Source organism: Sturnus vulgaris, chromosome 18, assembly GCF_052056855.1.
Source record: "Sturnus vulgaris isolate bStuVul1 chromosome 18, bStuVul1.hap1, whole genome shotgun sequence".
In the NCBI taxonomy this organism is placed as follows: domain Eukaryota; kingdom Metazoa; phylum Chordata; class Aves; order Passeriformes; family Sturnidae; genus Sturnus; species Sturnus vulgaris.
In genome coordinates, this window is record NC_142260.1 from 6,283,779 (window position 1) to 6,304,826 (window position 21,048).

At 40.9% G+C, this 21,048-nt stretch overlaps 1 protein-coding gene across 6 annotated transcripts in view; it reads left to right on the plus strand.

The window, feature by feature from the left end:
- The window catches only part of SHANK2 (SH3 and multiple ankyrin repeat domains 2), a 258,071-nt gene that overhangs the window by 122,811 nt on the left and 114,212 nt on the right, over positions 1-21,048 (plus strand). For all 6 annotated transcript variants that reach the window (XM_088175303.1, XM_088175304.1, XM_088175305.1 and 3 more), the window contains 3 exons: positions 2,923-2,998; positions 18,984-19,066; positions 20,702-20,826. In XM_088175303.1, coding sequence (XP_088031429.1) covers positions 2,923-2,998; positions 18,984-19,066; positions 20,702-20,826 — 284 coding nt within the window. The remainder of the gene's footprint in view (positions 1-2,922; positions 2,999-18,983; positions 19,067-20,701; positions 20,827-21,048) is intronic.

The following is a 21,048-nucleotide window of genomic DNA, read 5'->3' on the forward strand; positions in this document are numbered from 1 at the left end:
CTGGAACAAGCCCACAATTGTTCCGTGGGCTGAAACAGGGCACGAGTGGCCAAATCTGTGTGGTTTAGTATCCAAAATTTATTCCTTGCTTTTCGTGGCAGTGATTTTTCAGCTTTTGATAATGTCTGCAAGACGTGTTGGAGCCCTGTGGTCACTTACAAGACTGAGACAGGGGATCTACAGGAAGTCCTGTGTTTATTTGGAAGAAAGTCCTCACCGCTCCTGAGGTGGAGAAAGGAGGAAATGTTTTCCAGCTACACTTTCTCAGTGCTCACCCCTCTTCTAACCCTATAAATTACATTCTGGAAGGGCAGGCTTTGAGCCTGTTGCTCGCTGAGATGTCTGCAACAATAAATGATCCTAATAAAGAAACAGCTGGGGCTTTATTATTTGGATTGCCACTATTGCCCAGGGCACACAGCTTATTTCTGCTGCAGCTCCACTGGCTTCAGTGGAAAATGGACCAGGAAAAATTGTTGTGTTCTTATGATATTTACTCTGGTAAAATATGGGCTTCTCAAGAGATATAGAAGCTTCAAGTGATATCCCAATGTTTCTCTCTTCTGTCAGTGTAAAGGAAACAGGACCATGTTTGCAAACCCTGGTGTTTTGTTCTACCTCTTAGAAAAGCTTTTTTGAACTGATCCAACTTTATGGAGTGACTTTTCATCTGTGGTGACAGATGTTCCACTCAGTGAGAATGCAGTATTGTTAGAATAATTATCTTTATTAAAACAAAATGGCTAAATAATGTTTTTCTAGACATTTTCTTCTTGTCCATATCTTCTTGCTGGTCTTTCCAATCTGTCTGCAACCACATTTAAGAAGAAATCCTCAAAAGATCCTGTGAGTAAAAGCTTCTTTAATCATGATGGGGTTGTTAGTCTTGGGTGGTCCTATCTTGCTGCAAAGCATTTTGAAAAAGAATGCTGGTCTTAAGAAAACCTGGGACACAAGAATGGGTACAAATCCAGGGAAACCTGGAGCTAACCCCTTGGTGCTATTATACCTATAACAGTGTTACTGTGCTATATTTGGCTTGCATTCAGAACAGCATTTGTTAGACATTTGCCTATGGGTTCTTTGTGTTCTTTTGTCAAGTCAGAGAATGGAATCCTTTTCCTTTTTCAGTCCCCAGTTCATTCTGATGGCAGAATGAACCCCCTGCTCCTGGGTGTGTGATGGGGCAGCCTGGAATCTGAGTTGGAGCTGAGGGAAAGAAGGCAATTAGAGAACTTCACTCAGCAGCCTGGGAAACTGCCATTAGCCTGGAGTTCAGTGCCTTGCAAAGCTTCTGTTTTCCCAAAGAATCCCTGGCTGCACACAGAGGAGAGGGGGGAAGCAGAGGGGAGGCAGAGCTGGGGAGCAGATCCAAGCTGCAGCTGAAGAGTGCTGGCTCTGCAATCCTGAGGAGCTGAACAAAGCTCTCTGTCTTGCTGTGCCTTCCCATCCCTCCCACCCACTTTGTATTCCTTATAGCACTGAAATATCACTCTGCAGAAAACAGATTCTGCAGGGGGAACATCTGGCTCCTTAAGGGCTCAAGCAGTTGCTTTAAGATTTCAAAATATTCTTCATCATAATTTATTTCTTGTAATAATTTCTGAGGGACTTCTGAGAACAGGCCGGGGGGAAACTCACAGTGGACTCCAGGTTTATGATTTTCTCTGTTTCTTCTGTTTATGTCTCTTGGTGTGCACATGATTTTTAGAATGGCATAAAAAAAAGAATGTTGCTTGGTGGGGAACAGACTGCAATTTTTGCAGTAGGATCAGGAATTTTGGATAAAGGAAAGGACGTTTAGGCAAAAAATACAGGTTGTAGGTGAATGACAAAGGGACAAAAGAAACTAAACTGTCAACTAGAGTTCATATTATAGGGATTTTCTACTTCTCTGGCCATCCTGTAGGATGAAGGCTGGCTGGTCTCCACAAAATATATAAAAATGTAATTATTTCTATTTACATTTTACTTTTTCCTAGTACTGCTTTTCTTGGACTTTGCCAATTGGTGCACAACTCTGAAGAAATAACTTTCTTACTCTTTTAGAAGCTGCAACCTACATGTACATTTCCAGCTGGAATTTCTATGTATTATTGTTGTATTTGGATTTATGCCTCCTGCTGGGGGCATGATCCAGTTATGTGTCAGCTGCAGTGGTTAAAGCAAGGAAATATGCATTTTTCCCACCCTTCTTCCCAAAGTCTGTCTCCCAGGACTTTCTCCTGCTCCTTGGCTGTGTTCAAAGCCCTTCCATCCTGCTCTGATGTTCTTTTTCTCTCTGCAGTCTTGCCCTTGGTCATTTGACAGCACCAATCTCTCAGTCATTTGCACCATCCTTAAAAGCTGTGCCACAGAGGGCTCTGTGTGGCTTGGAGAATTAATAAAATCTGTTGGAATTGTGTCAGGCTGTCCTTCCATGGAGTTCCCTCAGCTGTGCAGATGAGACCTTCATGCTCGTAATCGAAACCAGAAACTTTTCCATCTGATTTTTGATGTCTCTTGGCCAAACCAAAGGTGATTTCATTGGAGGACCAACCTGTAGTTAGGCAAAAAATATTGATTTGCATATTCTGGCTATTTTCCCAACCTTTCTGACATCTGCTGCAGATTTTTCTTCTTTCTTACTTCTTCTATTTTGCCTCTTAGCTGTAAAAGAACCAAATATTGGATGCAAAAGTTTTTGCTACTGAGAATGTGAGTGGAGCTTTAAAACTTGTGAATGATGTGATTCATGGTCTCCAAGAAGTTCTCCTTATTCACTTGATGTGTCTGATGTGATAAAAGAATATCTCCAAAGCCAACATTTTTTTCCTAAATGCCTTGAAACTACATTCATTCACTGCAAGGGAATATAAACAAATACTGCAGCACTTGATTAAGAAATACTGAAGTATTGAAAATTCTTTTTTCTCTGTGCAGAAACACGAACAGATAGAACAAAGAAGCTGTTCAGACACTACACGGTTGGATCCTATGACAGCTTTGATGCTTCAAGGTAAGAATTTTTCCTTTTGGTTGCAATCTGTTTACAAAACCTTCCCAGGTTTTATTTAATTGTTACTTTTGGTTGAGGCTGTGGAGGGGAAGAGGGAAGCAGATCATTAAACAGAGTTTCTGAGGGTACCATTTAACTTCTCAATTGGTTTTCATTGCAGTTTACTTTGTATGGGATGGGATAGAAAATTCAGGAGCACTGAAGACATGAGTTTCACTGTTTTGTTTTGGGAGTGGTGAAAGAGATTTGTTGTTCTGAACAGTAACTTTGGAACCCGAGTAGAACTGATGCTGCTGGAATTGAGACATTAGATTATTTATTTGTGGAGAATTCACAGTTTTTAAGCAGTTTCTTCTCCCCCATGGATATACGTTGAACATACAGCTGACTGCTGGTAGAAAGGGTGACCTTTAAAACACAGAACCTCAGTTAGCTTTTGGTGTCTTCTTGAGGAAATTTTGGTGGCATACTGGAATTATTATGCTTTTCTCCTGAATATCCAATTACAGCTTGGGTTTGTTTTGGGGGGAATTTTTGTTTGTTTTGTTTTGTTTTTCAAGGAAACCACATTTATTGTAGGAGAAAAAGAAAAAATCTGAAATATGTAAAGCAATGGCAGTGTTTCATGTAGAACAATACTAAAAAAAAAAAAAAAAAGAAAGAAAATTGTGGTAACTATCTTAGACTTTGTTCTGAGGTTCAGGCATAGTTTCTATGTGAGTTGAACAATTTGGGGAGGAATTTCCCAGCTGGACACGATGTGATTGACTGGGGGGGTCTGATGATGGTAAAGTTGTCAAGAGAAGCTGTGAGCCCATACTCTGAGACAAGCTCTGCAGAGCAGACTCCCTGGTTACTGGGGACATTTGCAGTGAGAAGAGTTGGCTTTTTGCAAGGTTCTTTCAGTGATCATTAGTCTACAAAATCCACATCCCTGTCTCTGTATTTCAGTGTGAATGGATGGGTTGTTTCTGCAAAAGAGAGAAGCTGTGTCTGCTGCATGTTGCCTCAGAGATATCAAATAATTCCACTTGGAAACCTCCTGCTACCTTCTAACAACAGATTTTTTCATTAGAAAATGTCAATTCCATCAAAGCCTTCCTTTCCGCCTTTTTTTTTTTTTTTAAAGTAGTTGGTTTATTTCTCTGTTGATTTGAAGCTTTTTCATAAAGGTATTGGGTTTGTGCAGTGCAAGAGTAAAGCTCTCAAAAAATATACCTTTTCCTGATTCAGAACTGAGCAGGAGAGATAATCAGGAAGAAATGAACTTCTGTACAACCTTACATAAATTAGTTATGAAGTGTGTCTGAAGTTGATATCTATTAATTATCTGAGTAGAGAGAGGGAAAGCAACAGAGTTCTCCTGGCAAGGTTTGGAAGAAAACTCTCCTTGAGTTTCCACAGAGAATCCGAGGCCCAGTGGATCCATTTGGAGGGGCAATAGTGGGAATTGAGAAGAAAAGGGAGGAGGAGGCAGAATTAATGTGAAATTCCAAGAAATACAGAGGAAAGGTAGACTTGCTTACCACACTTTTTCATCAAAGTATGGTAAATCCAGAATTTTTGTGAAGTAACACCAGGAAAACTAAAAAAAACCAGTAACACACCAAGTTGTGTTTCAGGTACTTGACTGAGGCTGCAAATGAGCTTTTTGTACCTCTGAGCAGTGATTTCACTGGTGCTTGCATATTGGTGCTAAAGCAAAAGGAATTTGCATTTCAGAACCTGTCTGGAGATTAATGTCTCTTGGTGGTGCATCCAGATTTGATTCCTCACAAGGGCTTCTTCAGGGGGGGAATTATTCAAAGAGGCAAACAAGGTGTGAAAGTGAGAGCAATTTTTGATATTGCCAGGTTTGTACTGCTTTGATTACTTTCTCTGTTATCGTTTCGTATCAAAGTCGGGGAAGAATACATTAGAACAGATTTAATGCTGGCAGCAAAGGTTTCATAAACATTTGTCAGAAGGCAATTGTGCCTCTGTGCTAAGAACAGCTCTGAATCCAAAGTATTAACAAAGCTGATCCAGTTCCTTTCTGGAGAGATGTGGGGGAGTGAGGGGAAGTGTCTGCTCCTTTCTCTCTTTCCTTCTCCCTCCCAAAGGGCAAAAATTGCTGAGTAGAAACACTCTGTTCAGAAATCTATATTAATGGGCTTATTCACATGCAGGAAAATACATTGTACATGGCATTTTTCATCTTGAGGAAAATGTGCAGCTTGAGTAATGGAGGTTCATTAAATCCTATTTCAGCTTTGCATAAGAGATCAGTTATCCATACATTAACTTCAGGAAAATGGGGAGGATGCTTACTAATGTGGAGAAAGGCACTGAGACTTGCTTGCCCGTGCAAATAGTCACTGAATATCATTCTGATATAATACAATATTTGAAACTACCAGGTCTGATGTATTATCTGCTTTAAATGCTGATGACATGCCCTCAACAGGGAAGGATTTCTTCTTTATGTCTATCTTCTTTCAGTTTAAATCCCCACTCCTTGTCCTAAAGAGCAGTTACACCACTAAAACTGCAAGGAGATAATGCAAGACTGCTCTGCCACATCTCTGAAGTTTTCTGTCTTCCCTGGATTATTCAGCAGTTAATTTAAATGCAATTATTTGTAGGGTGTAAATGAGTTAATTCATCAAGGTTGAATTCCAGTTTAATAACAGAAAGTATTGCTAAGGCATAGAATGGATGTTTGAATTGAAAAAAATTCTTTATTTTTAAAAAACTTCTAAGGTAAACCTTAGAAATTATAATTTTCTATCTGCTTTTTAATTGAAGTGAGGGAATTGATTAATTCAAGATGGGACAGTGGATTGTTCAGTCAGGAAAATATGTGGAATTAATTAATTGTTTAATTTCAAATGTAAAATGTTACCACCCTTTTAAATGGAATGGGATTGATAATACAGTGATAACTTAGTTTTATACTCTGGAGACATAAATAACCTGAGACACTGTGGTGCTATGTAAAAATTATAAACTTGGTGTGGTGGAAAACATGATCCATTGCTTCCATGAATTTGGGAACTTTAGGACACGACAGTGGAAACTTTTCCTGCTGCATTCATTGCATCATCTCCCACCCCAGCAGCAGCAAAAGCCAATAGCACAATTGGATGCCAACCTCAGTGCAATCAAATGGGCACATAATGGAAAGTCTCCTGCCTATCCTGTGCCTCTCTTCACAGAGTTATCGACTTTCACACGGGGGATTTTCTCCAGACACTTTAACTGGTTCCAATCCCTGCATGGGACAAGTTTTCCTGGTGCCTTTCCTGGACATCCCATGGCTCCAGCAGTATTAAGGAGCTCGCAGGAGAGGATGTGATGACAAATAACCTTTTCCAAAGGCTGGTTGCCACCACATTAATGACAGGAACAAATTGATTTGCCTTATGGTTTTTGTTCTGTTTTTCTGGGGGAAGACAAAGAGGAAAATAGGATGGTGCAATCTGTAAGAAAACTTAATTAAAAGCTTAATTCATTAACCCTACTGTCCCTACTTGGAGTCAGGTGGCAACATCTGTGTCCCACGAGTGTAGAAGCTGACAGGAGCAACTTTTCAAAAGCCAATTTACATACAAATACCTAATAAAAAGCAGAGAGATTCTTCTCAGATGTTCTTTCCAGGCCATTCTCTGTTGCTGTTGTCATCTGCACTGTTGGAGAGAGCAGCCTGGGCTTTAATCCTGAGCAGCTCAGAGAGGCTCCTTGGCACAGCTGAAGCTGTCTGCCCTGTAACTCAGCATGCTGTGGAGAGCTTGGTTATATTTTCAATTTTTTTAGCCCACAGAACATGCCTGTTGGGTTCCTTTGTCCTAAAGCTGTGATGTAAGCAGTGCTGTCTTGGTAGTTTAAGCATTAGGTGTGCTACACACCTTTTTTAAATGGAAGCTCTCAGTCTGATGCAGACTTTTTTCTGGTTTGAGATCTGGTTTCATGTGGATATTTCACATAAGTAATCCTCCCTCTGGAGAAAGGCAGTTGCTCATCTCTTGAAATACAGATTTTTAAAATTATAAAATATAGATTTAAAACAGATGGAAAGTTTTGGTGGAATTCTGGCCATTGCAAGTGATGAGGAATGTAAAACTGATGGGGAGCAAGGGGATTTTCTCCTGGTTATGGTGGCCCCATGTCCCTGGGGTGGAGAATTTGGCATATGTGCTTGCTGAGTGCTGCTTGCCTGGCAGCAATCCACTAAATCCTGGCAAATGGATCCTTGCGAAAATTGAGGGAAGGTATAAGAGCTGTTGTTTTATTTTATATCCTGCTTCCCACATTTTCATGTTGGTTCTGCCCAAGCAGAACAGTGAGAGAAGTCTTGTTACACAGAGAATAAATTGGATTTTCTGAACTGAGGTAGAACTAGATGATATGGGATTGGAACTGAATGATCTTTAAGGTCCCTTTCAACCCAAACCATTCTAGGATTCTGTGAACTGCTCTTCTGTTTGTTTGTTTTCTATTGGATATCACCAGTCCCACTGTACTAATGTTTCCTGGGAAGTCTGTACTGTTCAGGTGATCTCTTGAAGGAAATGGGAGTAAGGAGATTAAAGTGGTGCTGTTCACTCTTAACAATAAATCCACAGTCTGGGATTGACACATTGATAATAAGTGGAAAGTGATTTTACAGCTGTTCTTACCTGCAGGCATATATTTTAAACATAATCCTTGGTTTCCTCTGGTGGAAAAAAGAACCAGTAAAAGAAGTTTACCTATACATATAGCTCAGTTTTTGCCTAGAAGATGGTTACAAAAATATCTGAGTATGCTCAACATTGTAATTAAATACAACCCTGTGAGACAGTGATTTGGTTACATCTGAAAGCTCTATGAGATTATAATGATTTAAAATCTCTGCAGATGTGATATCATGGTTCTTTTGGGCACAGAGGACAGTCAGCACCAGCCAAATTGTAAGGAAAAAAAGTATGTCAGATGTTTCTGTGCATGTAATCTCATCTGATGTCTAAAGTTATTTTGTTGGACTTGCCTGTTGTCTGTTCTGAATTAATTAATTAACTGTGAGTGTAACAGTCTGATGGCACTGAGCTGATCTTAATGTGAGGCAGAAAGGCAAGGGTAGCTCCATTTTAATACCTTGGGCCTCATTAACTTGAAGAGCATAATTTGATGCAATTTGAAGAATTGCATATGTATTTAAGCAATAATTAATGCATTGTAGCCTCCACGGAGCAGGTGGAGAGATAAAATGTGAAGTTCTTCATTTCCAGTTATTCAATTTCTCATGAAAATTCCTTTGGTTGCTAATAAACAACTTTGCACTTTGCCTCCCCGGCTGCTGTGTGATGCCACGATGGAGCTTTTTGTGCTGTTGACTACAGCAAATATTGAAAGGAATTGCTGAAATAGGAGGTAAAAAGGGTGTGTGTGTGTGTGCATCTGTATTGTGGTGCCTCTCCATCTAAACCTGTACTATAATTGCACTATTAAGGTCTAATACAATTACAGTAAGTTCCAAAACTCTACCGTCAGTGATAAAATTTCCATTAGCTTGTAAGTGCATTTTTAAGTTGTTTGCTGCCCTGATAGTGAAGTTTGCTCAAGCCACTTTAGTAAGATTCCAGCTTTTAGCAACTAATGGTTTGGTAACTAATGATTAAAATGTGTCAGGCATTTTTTGGGCTAGATATTTGCCTAAATTTTTAGTGATAAGTCTTAGCAAAGAGAGATCAAGACCTGAAAAAAAAACAAAAAAAAAACCTTTCCCAAATTTAGAATCACAATGCTCCTTCTGAAAAACTTTAAGGATGTTCATGTAGAGCTAGTCCAGACTTACCTGTGTGCCTGGGGTAGAGGAGCTGCTGCTTGCAAGGGCTGGGATTTGGGGGCTGTGCCATTTCCTGCACAGCAATTGGTGCTCCCAGGCTCTGCAGGATTTCCTCTGCAATTCCTCCAGCCGGATGCTGGAGGACAGAGTGGATTTAAATGTCACCACTGAAAGCAGCAGCCTGTGTCCTGTGCATAGGGGGAATAAAGTGTTTTTTTTTCTTTAAATTAGACTAGAGGAATTTAAAAAAGAAAAGGAAAAGGAGTGGAGAGGCAGAAAGAAGTTTGTGAGGGTGTGACACCAGGTTGGTTAGAAGCAAGAGCCACATAATTAGAGCAGAGGAAAACAGGAGAATCAAATGGGATTTTTTTCTTTTTTGGGAGGGAGAATAAAGGAGAATGATTAGGTTTCTAATAATTAGTGTTTTCCATTCCTGCATCCCAGCCCCTGTGATGATTTACTTCCCAGCCCCAGGGCAACTTTGGCTGCCATGCTGTCACCTCATCACCAGATGAGCAAAGCCTCCATATGGTGCCTCTGGTTGGGAGTGATGCAGTTGGAAGTTTTGGCAGCCCCAAATGGAACAAATAACTGGTGAGCTCGCTCTGTGGGCTTGCCTCCAGTAGGAGTGATTTAAACCACTCTTCCCCCTTACCCCGTTTCCAGGCAGATTTTCACAAATATTTATTGCATTTGGAGAATTTGATCTATGAGGCAAAATTCTCAGGGTGGCTGGCAGGCAACGTATGTGTTTTGTTCCTCTTAAAAGCTGAAATGATCCCAAATCGGAAAGGAGTGAATTTTCACGTTTGGTTGCTTCCATGGTGCAAAAGGAGGGTGGTGGGAGGAGGGTGCCTTGTTTCTCCTGGGACAAACCAGATGTGCTGCAGCTGTGTTTCTTTAAGAAATGGAGTCGAACCCAACAAAGAGGGAGCAGCTAAAGAGCAAACAATAGCTGCTGGGGGAGCATTCACCTGGACTAAAGGAGCTCTGGGTTTGAGTCCCGTGTGTGTCAGACTTAAATCCACAGCCTGAGCTGCTGCTGGACGCCAGGAACCTGCTGGACAGAGCAGGGCTTCGTCCAAGCCCTGTGAAAGTGTCCCTGTCCCCGAGCCAAGAGGCAGATGCTCTTCTCTCCATCCCCGTGGATGTGAATGGGTGCTCCATGGCAATGATTGGCAGAGGCACCGATTGAGTAGCTGGTGATGCTGCTGGGGCTCCCTGCTCCCTCTGACACAAAATGTCAGCCTGTTTTCAGAGAGATGACGTCTGACAAGCACTAAAATGTGTCAACAAAAAGATGGGCTTGAAGGGATAAGTGTTATACAAAAACCAAGTTCACGGCAAGGTTCTGAGCAGAGGAGTACCGAGTGTTCAATGTGTGCACTAAGAAAAAGTGGCAACTGCATTTTCAGGGGAAAAAAAAAGACCATTACCCACGTGTCTTCTAATTTCTCTGATTTTTTTTATAGGATCCAGATAACAGAATTTAGAGTTTGGTGCTCCAGTTGAAAACCAGGGCTGATACTGAGTACATTGTGGGATCCTTTAGACTAGCATGTCCAAACCTGGAGCAGTTGCCCCTATGGCAGAGGTGGTTCATAGCTCTACTGCAAACACTTCAGCACCATAAATTCTGAAAATCTATGCATCCATTTTAATGCAAACCATTAAAATCTATGCATCTGAATTGACTTGAAATGATAAACCAACATTTCCCCCCCGTCTCCACTATACAGAAAATGAAAGCTTCATATTCCCAGAAATTCCACATCAGTGCAACTGACAAGCTGAATGTGAAAGGCAAGGGGGCAATAAAGTCAGCTTCCAATTCAGCATTCACATAATTAAGAAAAGTCATGGCCAATTTAAATTAAATTGTCAAGTCAGTGATTTTTTCAGCGACATTTTGGGCTAAACTGGCCATGCTTTGAGAGAATTGCTGAAAATGATGATGCTGGTAGGCAGGGAGCTGTTAAGATGGACATTTTGTCTTGCAGGTAAGCAAAATTTGGAGTAGACTTAAAATAACTCAAGGGCTTAGTGCAATTAGAGAAATGGAGAGGGAAAATATATTTCAGAAAAGAAGGTAGAGTTGCCACCTCCTTTCTGATGTTAATGAGTCTGTGAAATAACGTGATTAGTCAGGATTTTTAAAGGGATATACATCACCTTTACAGCTCTTCTGTGCAAAATACTAGAAAATTAAAATTTCTCACTGTACACTGTATTTTTAAAGCTCTTGGAGGAGAATAAATATGTTATCAGAAAAACTTTATGCCTTTGGTGAGGCCTCATTTGTTTTGAGACAGAACTTCAAACTTACTTGTAAGTTATATACTAAAGGCATAACATTTTTTTTGTCATAAAAACTTACAGTGTGTTTAACACTGATTTAAGCACTGTACTCTTCTGTACAATGCAGACTTGTAAGTGAAATACTTCCATCTGTAAAGCTGAAATGAACAGTCGGGGCTACTCACACTCCTTGTGGTTAGGGCTGTGTTTATTTTCCAAGGAATTCCTCCTGCTCATTGTAGCAAACAGGGTGTGCTGGAAAACCTGAGGGATCCCTTAAAACTAATCTGAAACTCATGTTCATCACCAGTCGTGGAATGACCTGTTTCTTTCCCCTATTTTTTAGTTTAGTTTTGTTTAGACTCTCTTGGAGCAAGTGGAGTTATGATACCAAAATGTACTGCAAGTTTAATAATTGTTTTAAAGACTTGCAAGGTCAAACTGCTACCTTAAAAGCTTGTAACACATTTAAAAAGTGTTAATAAAACACTTTCTGTTTGTTTTCTTTTAAGCCCAAGGTGTGACTGATGTTACTTCCCTTGTTCTGCCTTTGTTACTTGTCCTGTTTGATAACCTTGAACATGTTCCTCTCCTTGGTACTGAGGTTGTCTGTGATAAAAATGAGCAATTTTAGCAAAAACAGCTGGAAAATTATTAATTAAAAAATATTAAAAACCAATGGGGTTTACATCTATAATTATTATTCTTTTTATCCAAATGTATGTTTAAATGATTAGGGAGAAAATTCCTATTTCTCTGTGGCTTAGTGGCAACATCAGAGGGTGGAACTGCAGCTGGTTTGGGGTAGGAAAATAAAAACCTAAACAGTAAAGTGTTTATTAGATAAATATTCTGGTTACCTAAACATATGTGAGTGTTTGGACAGCCTGTTTGCTCAAGGCTCATCGTATTAGCAATGAATATTAATATTTTCACAGTCCAGGCTCACACTGCTCAAATGCTTGATAATGAAAACTGAAAATTGCTGATAAGTATCAGGTGCAAGTCGAGTGTGCTGGAGCCCAAAATATTCCTGTGCTAGGTGGAACATCTGTGTGAAGGGGCTGGAAGGACTCTGGGCTATAAAACTCCTGTTCCATAGCAGGAGGACTCCTGCCTGCATGTCTCGTGTCTGACTGTCACTTTGTCATTTGTGGTGTTTGAAATGACTGTTCGTTTTTAAAACACAATTGAAATTAATTAATAGAGAGGAATTGAGCTTTTATTTTTAAGATCGTTTAAGCTCATTTTGCCCCTCTCCTCATCTCCAATGATTTTTTGTTTTCTCTCTGCTGGTGCAGATGTGAAAGAATAATAACATTTCTCTTAGAAAAGGCTAAAATACTAGGGTTTTTTTTTATAAGTGTGAATAAATATATTCATACATGGATATTAATTTATCATATATATGGTACAACCCATTGAAGGGTACAGCACTGTTTCTGTCTTTAAGATAGGTTGCTTCTTTGTAATGATGGTTGATTTTTTGGGCACCTCTGCTGATCACAGGCTGGAAAAGCAGGACCATTTTTCTGACTTCCTAATTCTTACTGAATCCCTTCATGGATGATATTAGTGTGGGTTTGGGGACTTAGTAAAAACTGTTCTTTTTTCAGCCAGGGTATCAAGTATTCAAAATCCAATAAAGATGCCTTGATTCCTTGTTTAGAAGTGTGAATGAAACACCTTTTTTAGGTGGAAGATGTGATGTGCCCTGTCAGGTTTTACTGCAGCCTGTGATTCCCCCACTGTGGAGTACAGACCCAGAACTGGAGAATATCTCCATGTCTTTTAAAACAGCCACAGTTTGTCATGTCCCTCTTTCATCAGCAGATTTCAAAGCGAAATCTGCAGCCTTGGTGTTCTCATGATCAAAGAGCTCCACAAGATGTTTACTAACTCTGGAGAAGCAGCACTGGGACAGGAGATTGGAAAGACAAATATATGAATATGGGGAGTTAGAGGAGTATTGCTGGAGCACCCTTTCTTATTTTCCTGTTCCTTTATTTGGCTTGAACGTGGCCAGCTGAGGAAGACACAGCTATGCCAAGTTTACCAAGGAGAAATTAGACCATATCCTTTCTGTTGCAATTTGAAATTGTTTGCCACAAATTAAAAAAAGATGAAAGCAGTGCAAACAGGGGTAATGGTGATCTTGTCTGTCCTCTTTGGGTTTTTTGTTTGAGTGCCAGCTGTGCCAGTCAGGCATTGACACACAACCAATTGTCTGTGCCAGTAAAGATTCTGCTCTTGGATGTCTTTGAGAGCACCTGTGAAGCTGAGATCCATAGGGACTACTAAGCATTTGATTCCATGCTGCACTTCCATATGCAGCCCTGATTTTCCAATTTATTTTTTCAAAATGAAATGGCAGAATGACTTGGAGAATTTTTAGTTCTATGTGATTCCCTTCATCCCCTCTCCATTATATTTTAATTATTGTACCATGATCATACTCCTTGGACTTGTATCTTCAGCTGCCTAGTAAGGAATTTATCAATTTAAAGTTTACTGTTCTCCAGTATTTCTATTCTAATGCTGGGTTCTATCTGCCCTGAGGAAAGTGCTGAGGTTCTGACCCATCTATTTTGAAATATTTTCTTCCTCCCAAACACAGCTTGCTATAAACTTCTAGTTAAACATATGTTCTGAAGGAAAATCATTTAGACTTGTCATATATGACATTAGGATTGCTCGGCTGTACAGAGTGAGCCAACCCCACCCATTCTGGGCTCCTAGGATCTGTGAAGGGAGAGGTCACTGTGAGTTTGAATACATGGTTGGCTACATCCCACTGCTTCTGTTTGGGTTGCCAGTGGGCTTTTAGGGACAGCCTGTGTATTTTCCTGTCTGCTGTGCACAGAGCCCACTCACTGCTGTAGCTGCTGCCTCTTGAACAAGTGATTGCTGCTGTGCCTGGCACAGGACAGCTGTGAGAGCTCTTCTCTGAGACCTAAAAGTGGATGATCAGTGCCTGGAAAACTTGAGCAATCACAGAAAGAGTCTTCATTAATCTTGAAGACCTTAATTAGTAGGATTAGCCAATTTTCCTGAAGCCATTAGAGTAGTTGACTATAAATTTTAAGGTTGACCCCTTCCAGCAGTAACAGGAAATGTTTTCCCACTGAAAGTTTGCTATATCCTACAATAAGGTTTGCTGTAGACATAATTTCCATTTTCTGTGGTATCAGGACAGGTTACTTCCTGAAAAAAAGGGAGAGGATATTTGCAATGTGCCTTTAACAGGGATTTACTGTTGGATAATGCACAAAGGGCTCCTTCTCTTGAACAGATTTCCCAAATGCCCTTCTCTGGCTTGAGCATAACCACCATAAATTGGCCATCTTATCCTGAAAGGAATTAGTGTGACTGCTTCCAGACGTTGCATATAAATTTATGGAATGATTTAGATATCGTTTTATTGCACCTGGCAGAGCACTTGATTCTTCTAGGATGTATCTAGCTGTGAACTCAGTAGATCTTTCCAAAAGATTGCAATTGCAAGAGTGCTGAGGAGAGGAAAAAGGGCTAATGAAGAGATTTAGATTTACTTGGCCAACTGAAAGAAGCGAACCTGGAGAGAGCCAAGTTCACTTCCACTCAAGGGGAGAGCAAGTCCTGACTGAAGGCACTGTGGGCTCAGGGGCTGCTGGAGCTGAAAAGGTTGGGTTCCTTTTCTAGGGGATGCATGACTGCAGAGAATCAGGAAAGTGATTCCTTTTAACATTCATTTTTTCTTCTGCCTTGGGGAAAGATTGGCAATATACCAAATAGCCACTTTTGTTTCCAGATAATGGTGATAATTTTCAGTGGAGTGTCCTCTACTTGCTGTTTTTCAGGTTGAAATCGCAATGAAACACTTGATACAAACTTGCCAAAACACATCCTTTAGTCCTGATAGTCTCCACCTGTGTAATTTAGTATTTTAACTTGTGGAATAAGTCATGCCTTAAGATAGGGTGTAGTTATCCTCGATGAGAACAGGAGGCCAGGTTTCGTGGGCCTGCCTCCAGCAGCCACCTGCACTCTAACCTTTATTTTTCTTCATACAGGTCTTTATGAAAGACTTGACATTTCTCCTTCCTTCCTCAAGTATTATCCTAATGGGCTGTTAGCAAAGCAGAAATTCCTGCTCTTTTGAAAAGCCCACACAAATGATGGTTGTTATGTGAAACAGTGCTGAGTTCAAAACTCACATATCTTTCTGACAGAGGGCAAATCCTTGTATTTCCCTTTCTCCATTGGTCAGTCTGTAAAATTATGGAAATTGTAACAGCTCTGCACAGTTCTTGAGCCTTAAGTTGTTAAGGAAACTACACAAGATGATGAATAAGTATGTTTTCTAATATCTACTGCTTGAGTAAAGCAGAGATTTACATTGAATGTTATTTTGGCCTGAGATTTTTATGATTGTGCTCCACACAGGAATCTCCTGCACTTGATTGGATGCCTTTTGCATTTAACTTTGCCTGCAATGAATCTTGGCCTTACACAGCCCAAAGTCAAAGCAGTGTGTGCCCTATTTAAGTAATGAGCTATTGATTTTAGAATTACTCATTTTATTACGACCATATGGAACTGGTCATATTCTGAGGACTCATCTCTGAAATGGAAGCTGCTTAATTTCAGTTTGGAATGGGACAAAAATGGACTTCAGGGATTTTACCTATTGAAATTTGGCATATCACAAATAACAGGGACTGTCTGGCCTCACACAGAGCTGTGCATTGTACTGCAAGAGCCTGGGAAGAAATTCCTCTTCTTGCATGAGCTCAGGCCTCTGAGCAGGCTCCTAGTGCAATGCCACCTTCATTTGTCACTGGTTGCCATACCCTGTGTGCTGCTGCTAAGTATTTACAACACCTCCAGGATCAAAGAGACGCTGCCAAGAAGGCTCGTGGGGAGAAATTTTGACCTACTTTTGCATTTGGCACCACTCTGCCTGCCAGGAGCAGGTGGACTGTGAACAGACCTTCGGTGGAGGGTCCAACCTGGCTGGCACAGAGAGCCCTGGCGTGGCAAAGCAGGCAAAAAGCAGCACTGCAAACAGTCTGAGGTTAAACTCTGCCCCTCTTCTGCCCCCTTTTCTTGGGAAAGCAAATTTTCTGGGAGAAAGGGTGTGGAGGTTGCAAGTACAGTTCATTTTTGTTCTGTGCCTGTCTGTCTTCCCCCCTTTTCCTGCTGCTGGTTCTTTGCTCTGCAGCACTGGGGTGTATGTGGAGAATGAATTTGCTTTCTGTGGTTGCCTGAACAAGTTTAAGCTACTGAAGCCATAGGATTTTTGCAGGTTCCCTACTCCTAGGGAACACAAATGAGAAGAAATGCTACACATCTGATTTTTGCAAGCCTACATTTTTACTTTCCAGGCTGTCATGCTGTTTTCTTTATGACTGCAACTGTATATTAGAAAGCTGTATTTGTCAAATAATAGAGATCAGTTTGTGTTTTCTCACCAAAAATCATGTTGTGCTTCTCCCTCCCTTCCCTCTCACTTCCCCCTTGCACATAACTTTGTAAAATGTTGGCAATTTGGTATTCCCACTTTCAGTACATGAACTGAAGTATAAAACTGGGTGGTTTATGGAATAGATGTGCTGTACATGAGAAGAAAAGCAGAGCTGGTTTTTATACTTTTAATCTGTACATTAGAATGAAGTGAGCCTGACTTGACAATGCCCATCCATTTCATGAGCTGGCTCTGGAAGGACCCTGGATGCCTATTGTTTTTTGGATGTAGACCAGGTGAATCGATCCTGAGTTTGTTGAGCTGAAAAACTTCTAAATTCTGTATGGAAATGAACTGACATGAGGGTGGGATCTGGGGAGGGGACATGAGGGGGTCCTTTGAACCAAGCTCTTGCTATAATTAGGATCTCAGAAGTTGCCTTCTAACCTCTCAGAAATTGCCTTCTAAGCTCTATTAAGCTATTGATTGGTTACAAGGAAGTTTGAAGGGAATGGGTTTTATTAATTTGACCAAGTATTAAGAAAAATGACGCTGTTGACTCTTCAGTGGATAACCACAGGGACCCGCCTTGAGAATGTGGTGGTGAAATGAGGGAAATAAGCCAACACAATGGCAGGAGCAGTCAGCTTCTAGAACATCAGGATGTTGATGGAGAGCTCCAGTGGGCTCTGAGAGTTGCATATTCCATCCCACCCTGATATCCCTGAGCAGCAGGGTGTTGGGCTTTCTCAAGAAGCAGACGTTTTTAACTGTCAGAACAGGCAATGTCTGAATGACACAGTAAATAACAATAAGCTGAGAGGTACAAGGGCTGTTGGTGCTGGTGACCATCTCTTGCCCACAAAGTCACTGCTGTGGCAGTTTGAATTCATGTGTGGTGTTAAACACTCTGCAGTTTGGAAGACAACCTTACATCATCGCTTCAGCAGCCATGGGAAGTTTCATCCCGCAGAGTTGGAAAGGCACCAAAAGGATGGTCTGTGATGCACAAAAAATCTGGAGTTTGGAGGCTGTCCATTGGTGTCCTGATATCATCATCCCTCTCTTTGTTCAGAGCTTTCAGTAAAAAGGTCGCAACAATTTCTCTTTATTTAGTTTCCTCCTCCCCCTGGGGATTATTAATGGCCCTGAGGCAGATCCAGTCTCTCCTTGCATTCACTGCTTTGGGGGCTGGATTCTGTATAAGGCCAGTGGGTACAGAAGTTGGCTAGTAAAAAATTAAGGAGAGCAAACTTGCTCATACTCCCTTCTATCTGAACTAGTTCTGTAGGTATTTTAAATCAGCATCGTTTGCAGTGCTGACAATTCATGAACTTAACCCCTGCAGCTCATGCTGTGCATTGCTTTGGTACCTAAAAGAGCATTCCAAATTTTTTTCTTCCTTTTTTTTTTTTTTTTTTTAATTTTTTTTTTGCATTGAGCTTATTTTTAGTACCTTCATGTTTAATGAAAGATATTAAATACCTTAAGGCTTTTACAGATTGTTCCCTGTATCTGGAAGGTCCCATTTTAATGTGTATTTTGTGCATTTTCTTCATCTACCTTCTACTTTTATCTTAGCCAATGACAGTGAGATTCCTAAGGCTACTTTCTCTTTAAGGGAATACTGCTTACATAAATAGTCCTTTACACCATCTCATTGTTTTATAATATTAATTGTTTATCAGGAGACAGGAAATATTCCTTAGAAAATGTGTTTTCCTGCTTGTGCATGCCTTGTTACTATTTCAATTATGCAGATTCTTGATGCTGTGGAAATTTGTGCTTGATGACGCCAAGGCAGCTGCACGTTGTTAGCATTGTAGGCTGTCAGATGATCATGTGGGATTCTTGCAGCATGCAACATTCAATAGGATTGAAAAAGGGCTTTTGATGCAAGGCATAGCTTTCAGAATATATTTGTGCCTTTTAGTTAGCTAATAGAAAATCATAATTTATTATCTTTAAATTTAAAATGCTGCCTCATTTTTCTTCTGGTTGGTTTCATTTTGGCTTCACTAGAAGATGCATCTGGTACATCCACGATTGAGGAGTTTATTAATGATACTGTCGTTCAGTTCACTTACTTTTTTTCCTTTTAGAGTCCTAGCTAGCCCACAGATTACATGATCACATGTTCATCCAGTCATTCATATAGAACACAAACCACCATGCATGATTTCTTCTTCTTTCTTTTTCCTCTCTGCCTTTTTTATTCCTTTTAAGTTGCTTTGTCATGTTCTCTTTTACCATCCAGCTTAGTCTTTGTCTTCCCCTCGCTGCTATTTGTTCTATATTTTCCCATGCTTGGTTACTGCAATATTATTTGATTAACGGGCTGTGATGATGATGAACCTGCACACTGGAGGAGCAGCTACTACAGTGGTGATGAAGGGATGTAATAATGGTCGCTATCCTCGGAATTCTCTCTACAGTGACTGCATAATAGAAGAAAAGGCAGTGGTCCTGCAGAAAAAAGACAATGAAGGATTTGGATTTGTGCTCAGAGGGGCAAAAGGTATGTGCTTCTGTGTGTGTGTGTGAGTGTGTGTGTGATGTGCAGTGGCATGAAGAAATTTATACATCTCAGAATATAAGCAGGAATTATTCTTGGTGCACTTGGTTGCTAGACAACAGGATTCTCTGTATGCTATACTACTCCGATGGATTTCGGTGCCTTCTCTCCGAAGCAGTTTGCATTTTTACATAGGAGAAGCACTGCATAATCGTTTTGGGGGGAGAAAGTTTTGCCTGTATTTTTCTCGTGCTGGTGGATGTAGTATTTTGTCATTAATCTGTTCTGTTGTGCAGTTTACTTAACTATGGGAAACCTGCTTTCCTCGTAAAAACTGCTGCTTTATTTCAAATACCAGCCTGGTTAAATAGAGCTGTGAATAGGAATAGACAAGAGAGGGATGTTTTGTTTAAAATAGGTGTGGATCTTCTGCAAGGTGACATTGGTGCAGTTTTAGTATGAAAATATGATCTTTTTTTATATCTTGAGAAGCTGCACGTATGTTGCATGGCCTGTAGTGTGCTCATTTTTAAAGCTGTTCATATGTTAAGCTGCACGGCACTTCTCTGTAGGCTAAAATCTATCACGGTGGCATTCCTACCACTTAAAAAAGGCATTCTATTTAATGCTTTGCTTTTTAACTTTCAGTGTAGTTTGCTCCCTTTGTATTTAAAAAAAAAGAATATATATATATATATATGTGGTGGTATGTCCCATCTCTTGCTCCCCCTCATTTCACATGGGTTCTCCCTCGCCTTGCTTGAGCATGAAAATTATTCCATGTCTTCATTCTTGGGACATGGCTTTGCTCTCCCTCTTCCCCACCCCTAAACCTCATCCGGTGCCACCGTGGATTTGCAGGGCTGGGAAAGCTTTGCCAGTTTTAGCCAAATGAAATGTTTGGAGTTGAGGCAGGAAAGCCCAAGGCTGTGCCTTGTCTCGGAGCTCTGGTGTGGGTTATCAGTGCTCTGAGCAGGGCTCACTCCCCCAACAGTTTCCCCCAGATTTTCTCTGTGGCAGCGGGGGCGCCTCAGGTGAAAGACCCAAGGACTTTTCTGCCCGTGTGTGTACGTGACACAGGCAGGGCTGCCACAGGGCCAGCTGTGCCTCCTGTCCTAAAAAGTGATTTCTCCTGGTCTCTTCTTTGTTATGCACATCTAAATTTAGGAGGGGGGGAAAAAAAAAAAATTCTGGTTGATCTTTTTCATCCTTTGCCACCCACCCCACCCCCCTAGTTTGGCCAGATGCTCTCTGCTGGCTCCAGCACATAATTCATTTTTAGGTGGATGTTGCCAGAGTTACAGCATTGTGCCAGGCACACAAAAGGGTTACTTGAGCCAATACTGAATATCCTGGAATCTTGAGAGCCCAGCTATTGCCTGGTGCAGCTTGATTTGGTTTGTGCCAGGAAAGGAGCAGGTATTTCCCCCTCTGGAAGGAAGACCTGTGGATTGCTATTGCAGAGGGGTTGCACTCTGTCCCCAGCATCCTGATCTCCCGTCAGGCACATCCCTCTCACTTCCAGCACCCACCATTTTTTAACCCTAAATTGGAATGGCCAATGATAGGCCTGTAGTCAAGTGGTATTTGCAAGCACTCCATAACTTTCTTTTTTTAATGTGGTATTTATTTTTAAAGCTGACACACCAATTGAAGAATTCACCCCAACTCCAGCCTTTCCTGCTTTGCAGTACTTGGAATCTGTGGATGAAGGGGGAGTAGCATGGCAAGCTGGCCTGAGAACTGGAGACTTTTTGATCGAGGTAGGAGATCCTGAAATTTGATTCTCAGTGCTCTGTTGGGGAAAGAGTGATGTTCCCGTTGGAGAATTGACTCTGGAAAAAAGTGTGGGATGCCTCTGAGCAGCAAGTTCTGTGAGCTAACACCAGCAATGTGCTTCACTTGATCCATTTAAAACTTCATGCAGCATTCAGGAAAGCAGTGACAGAGAACAGTGGTCAGACTGGCTGGGAATTTTCTGGTTG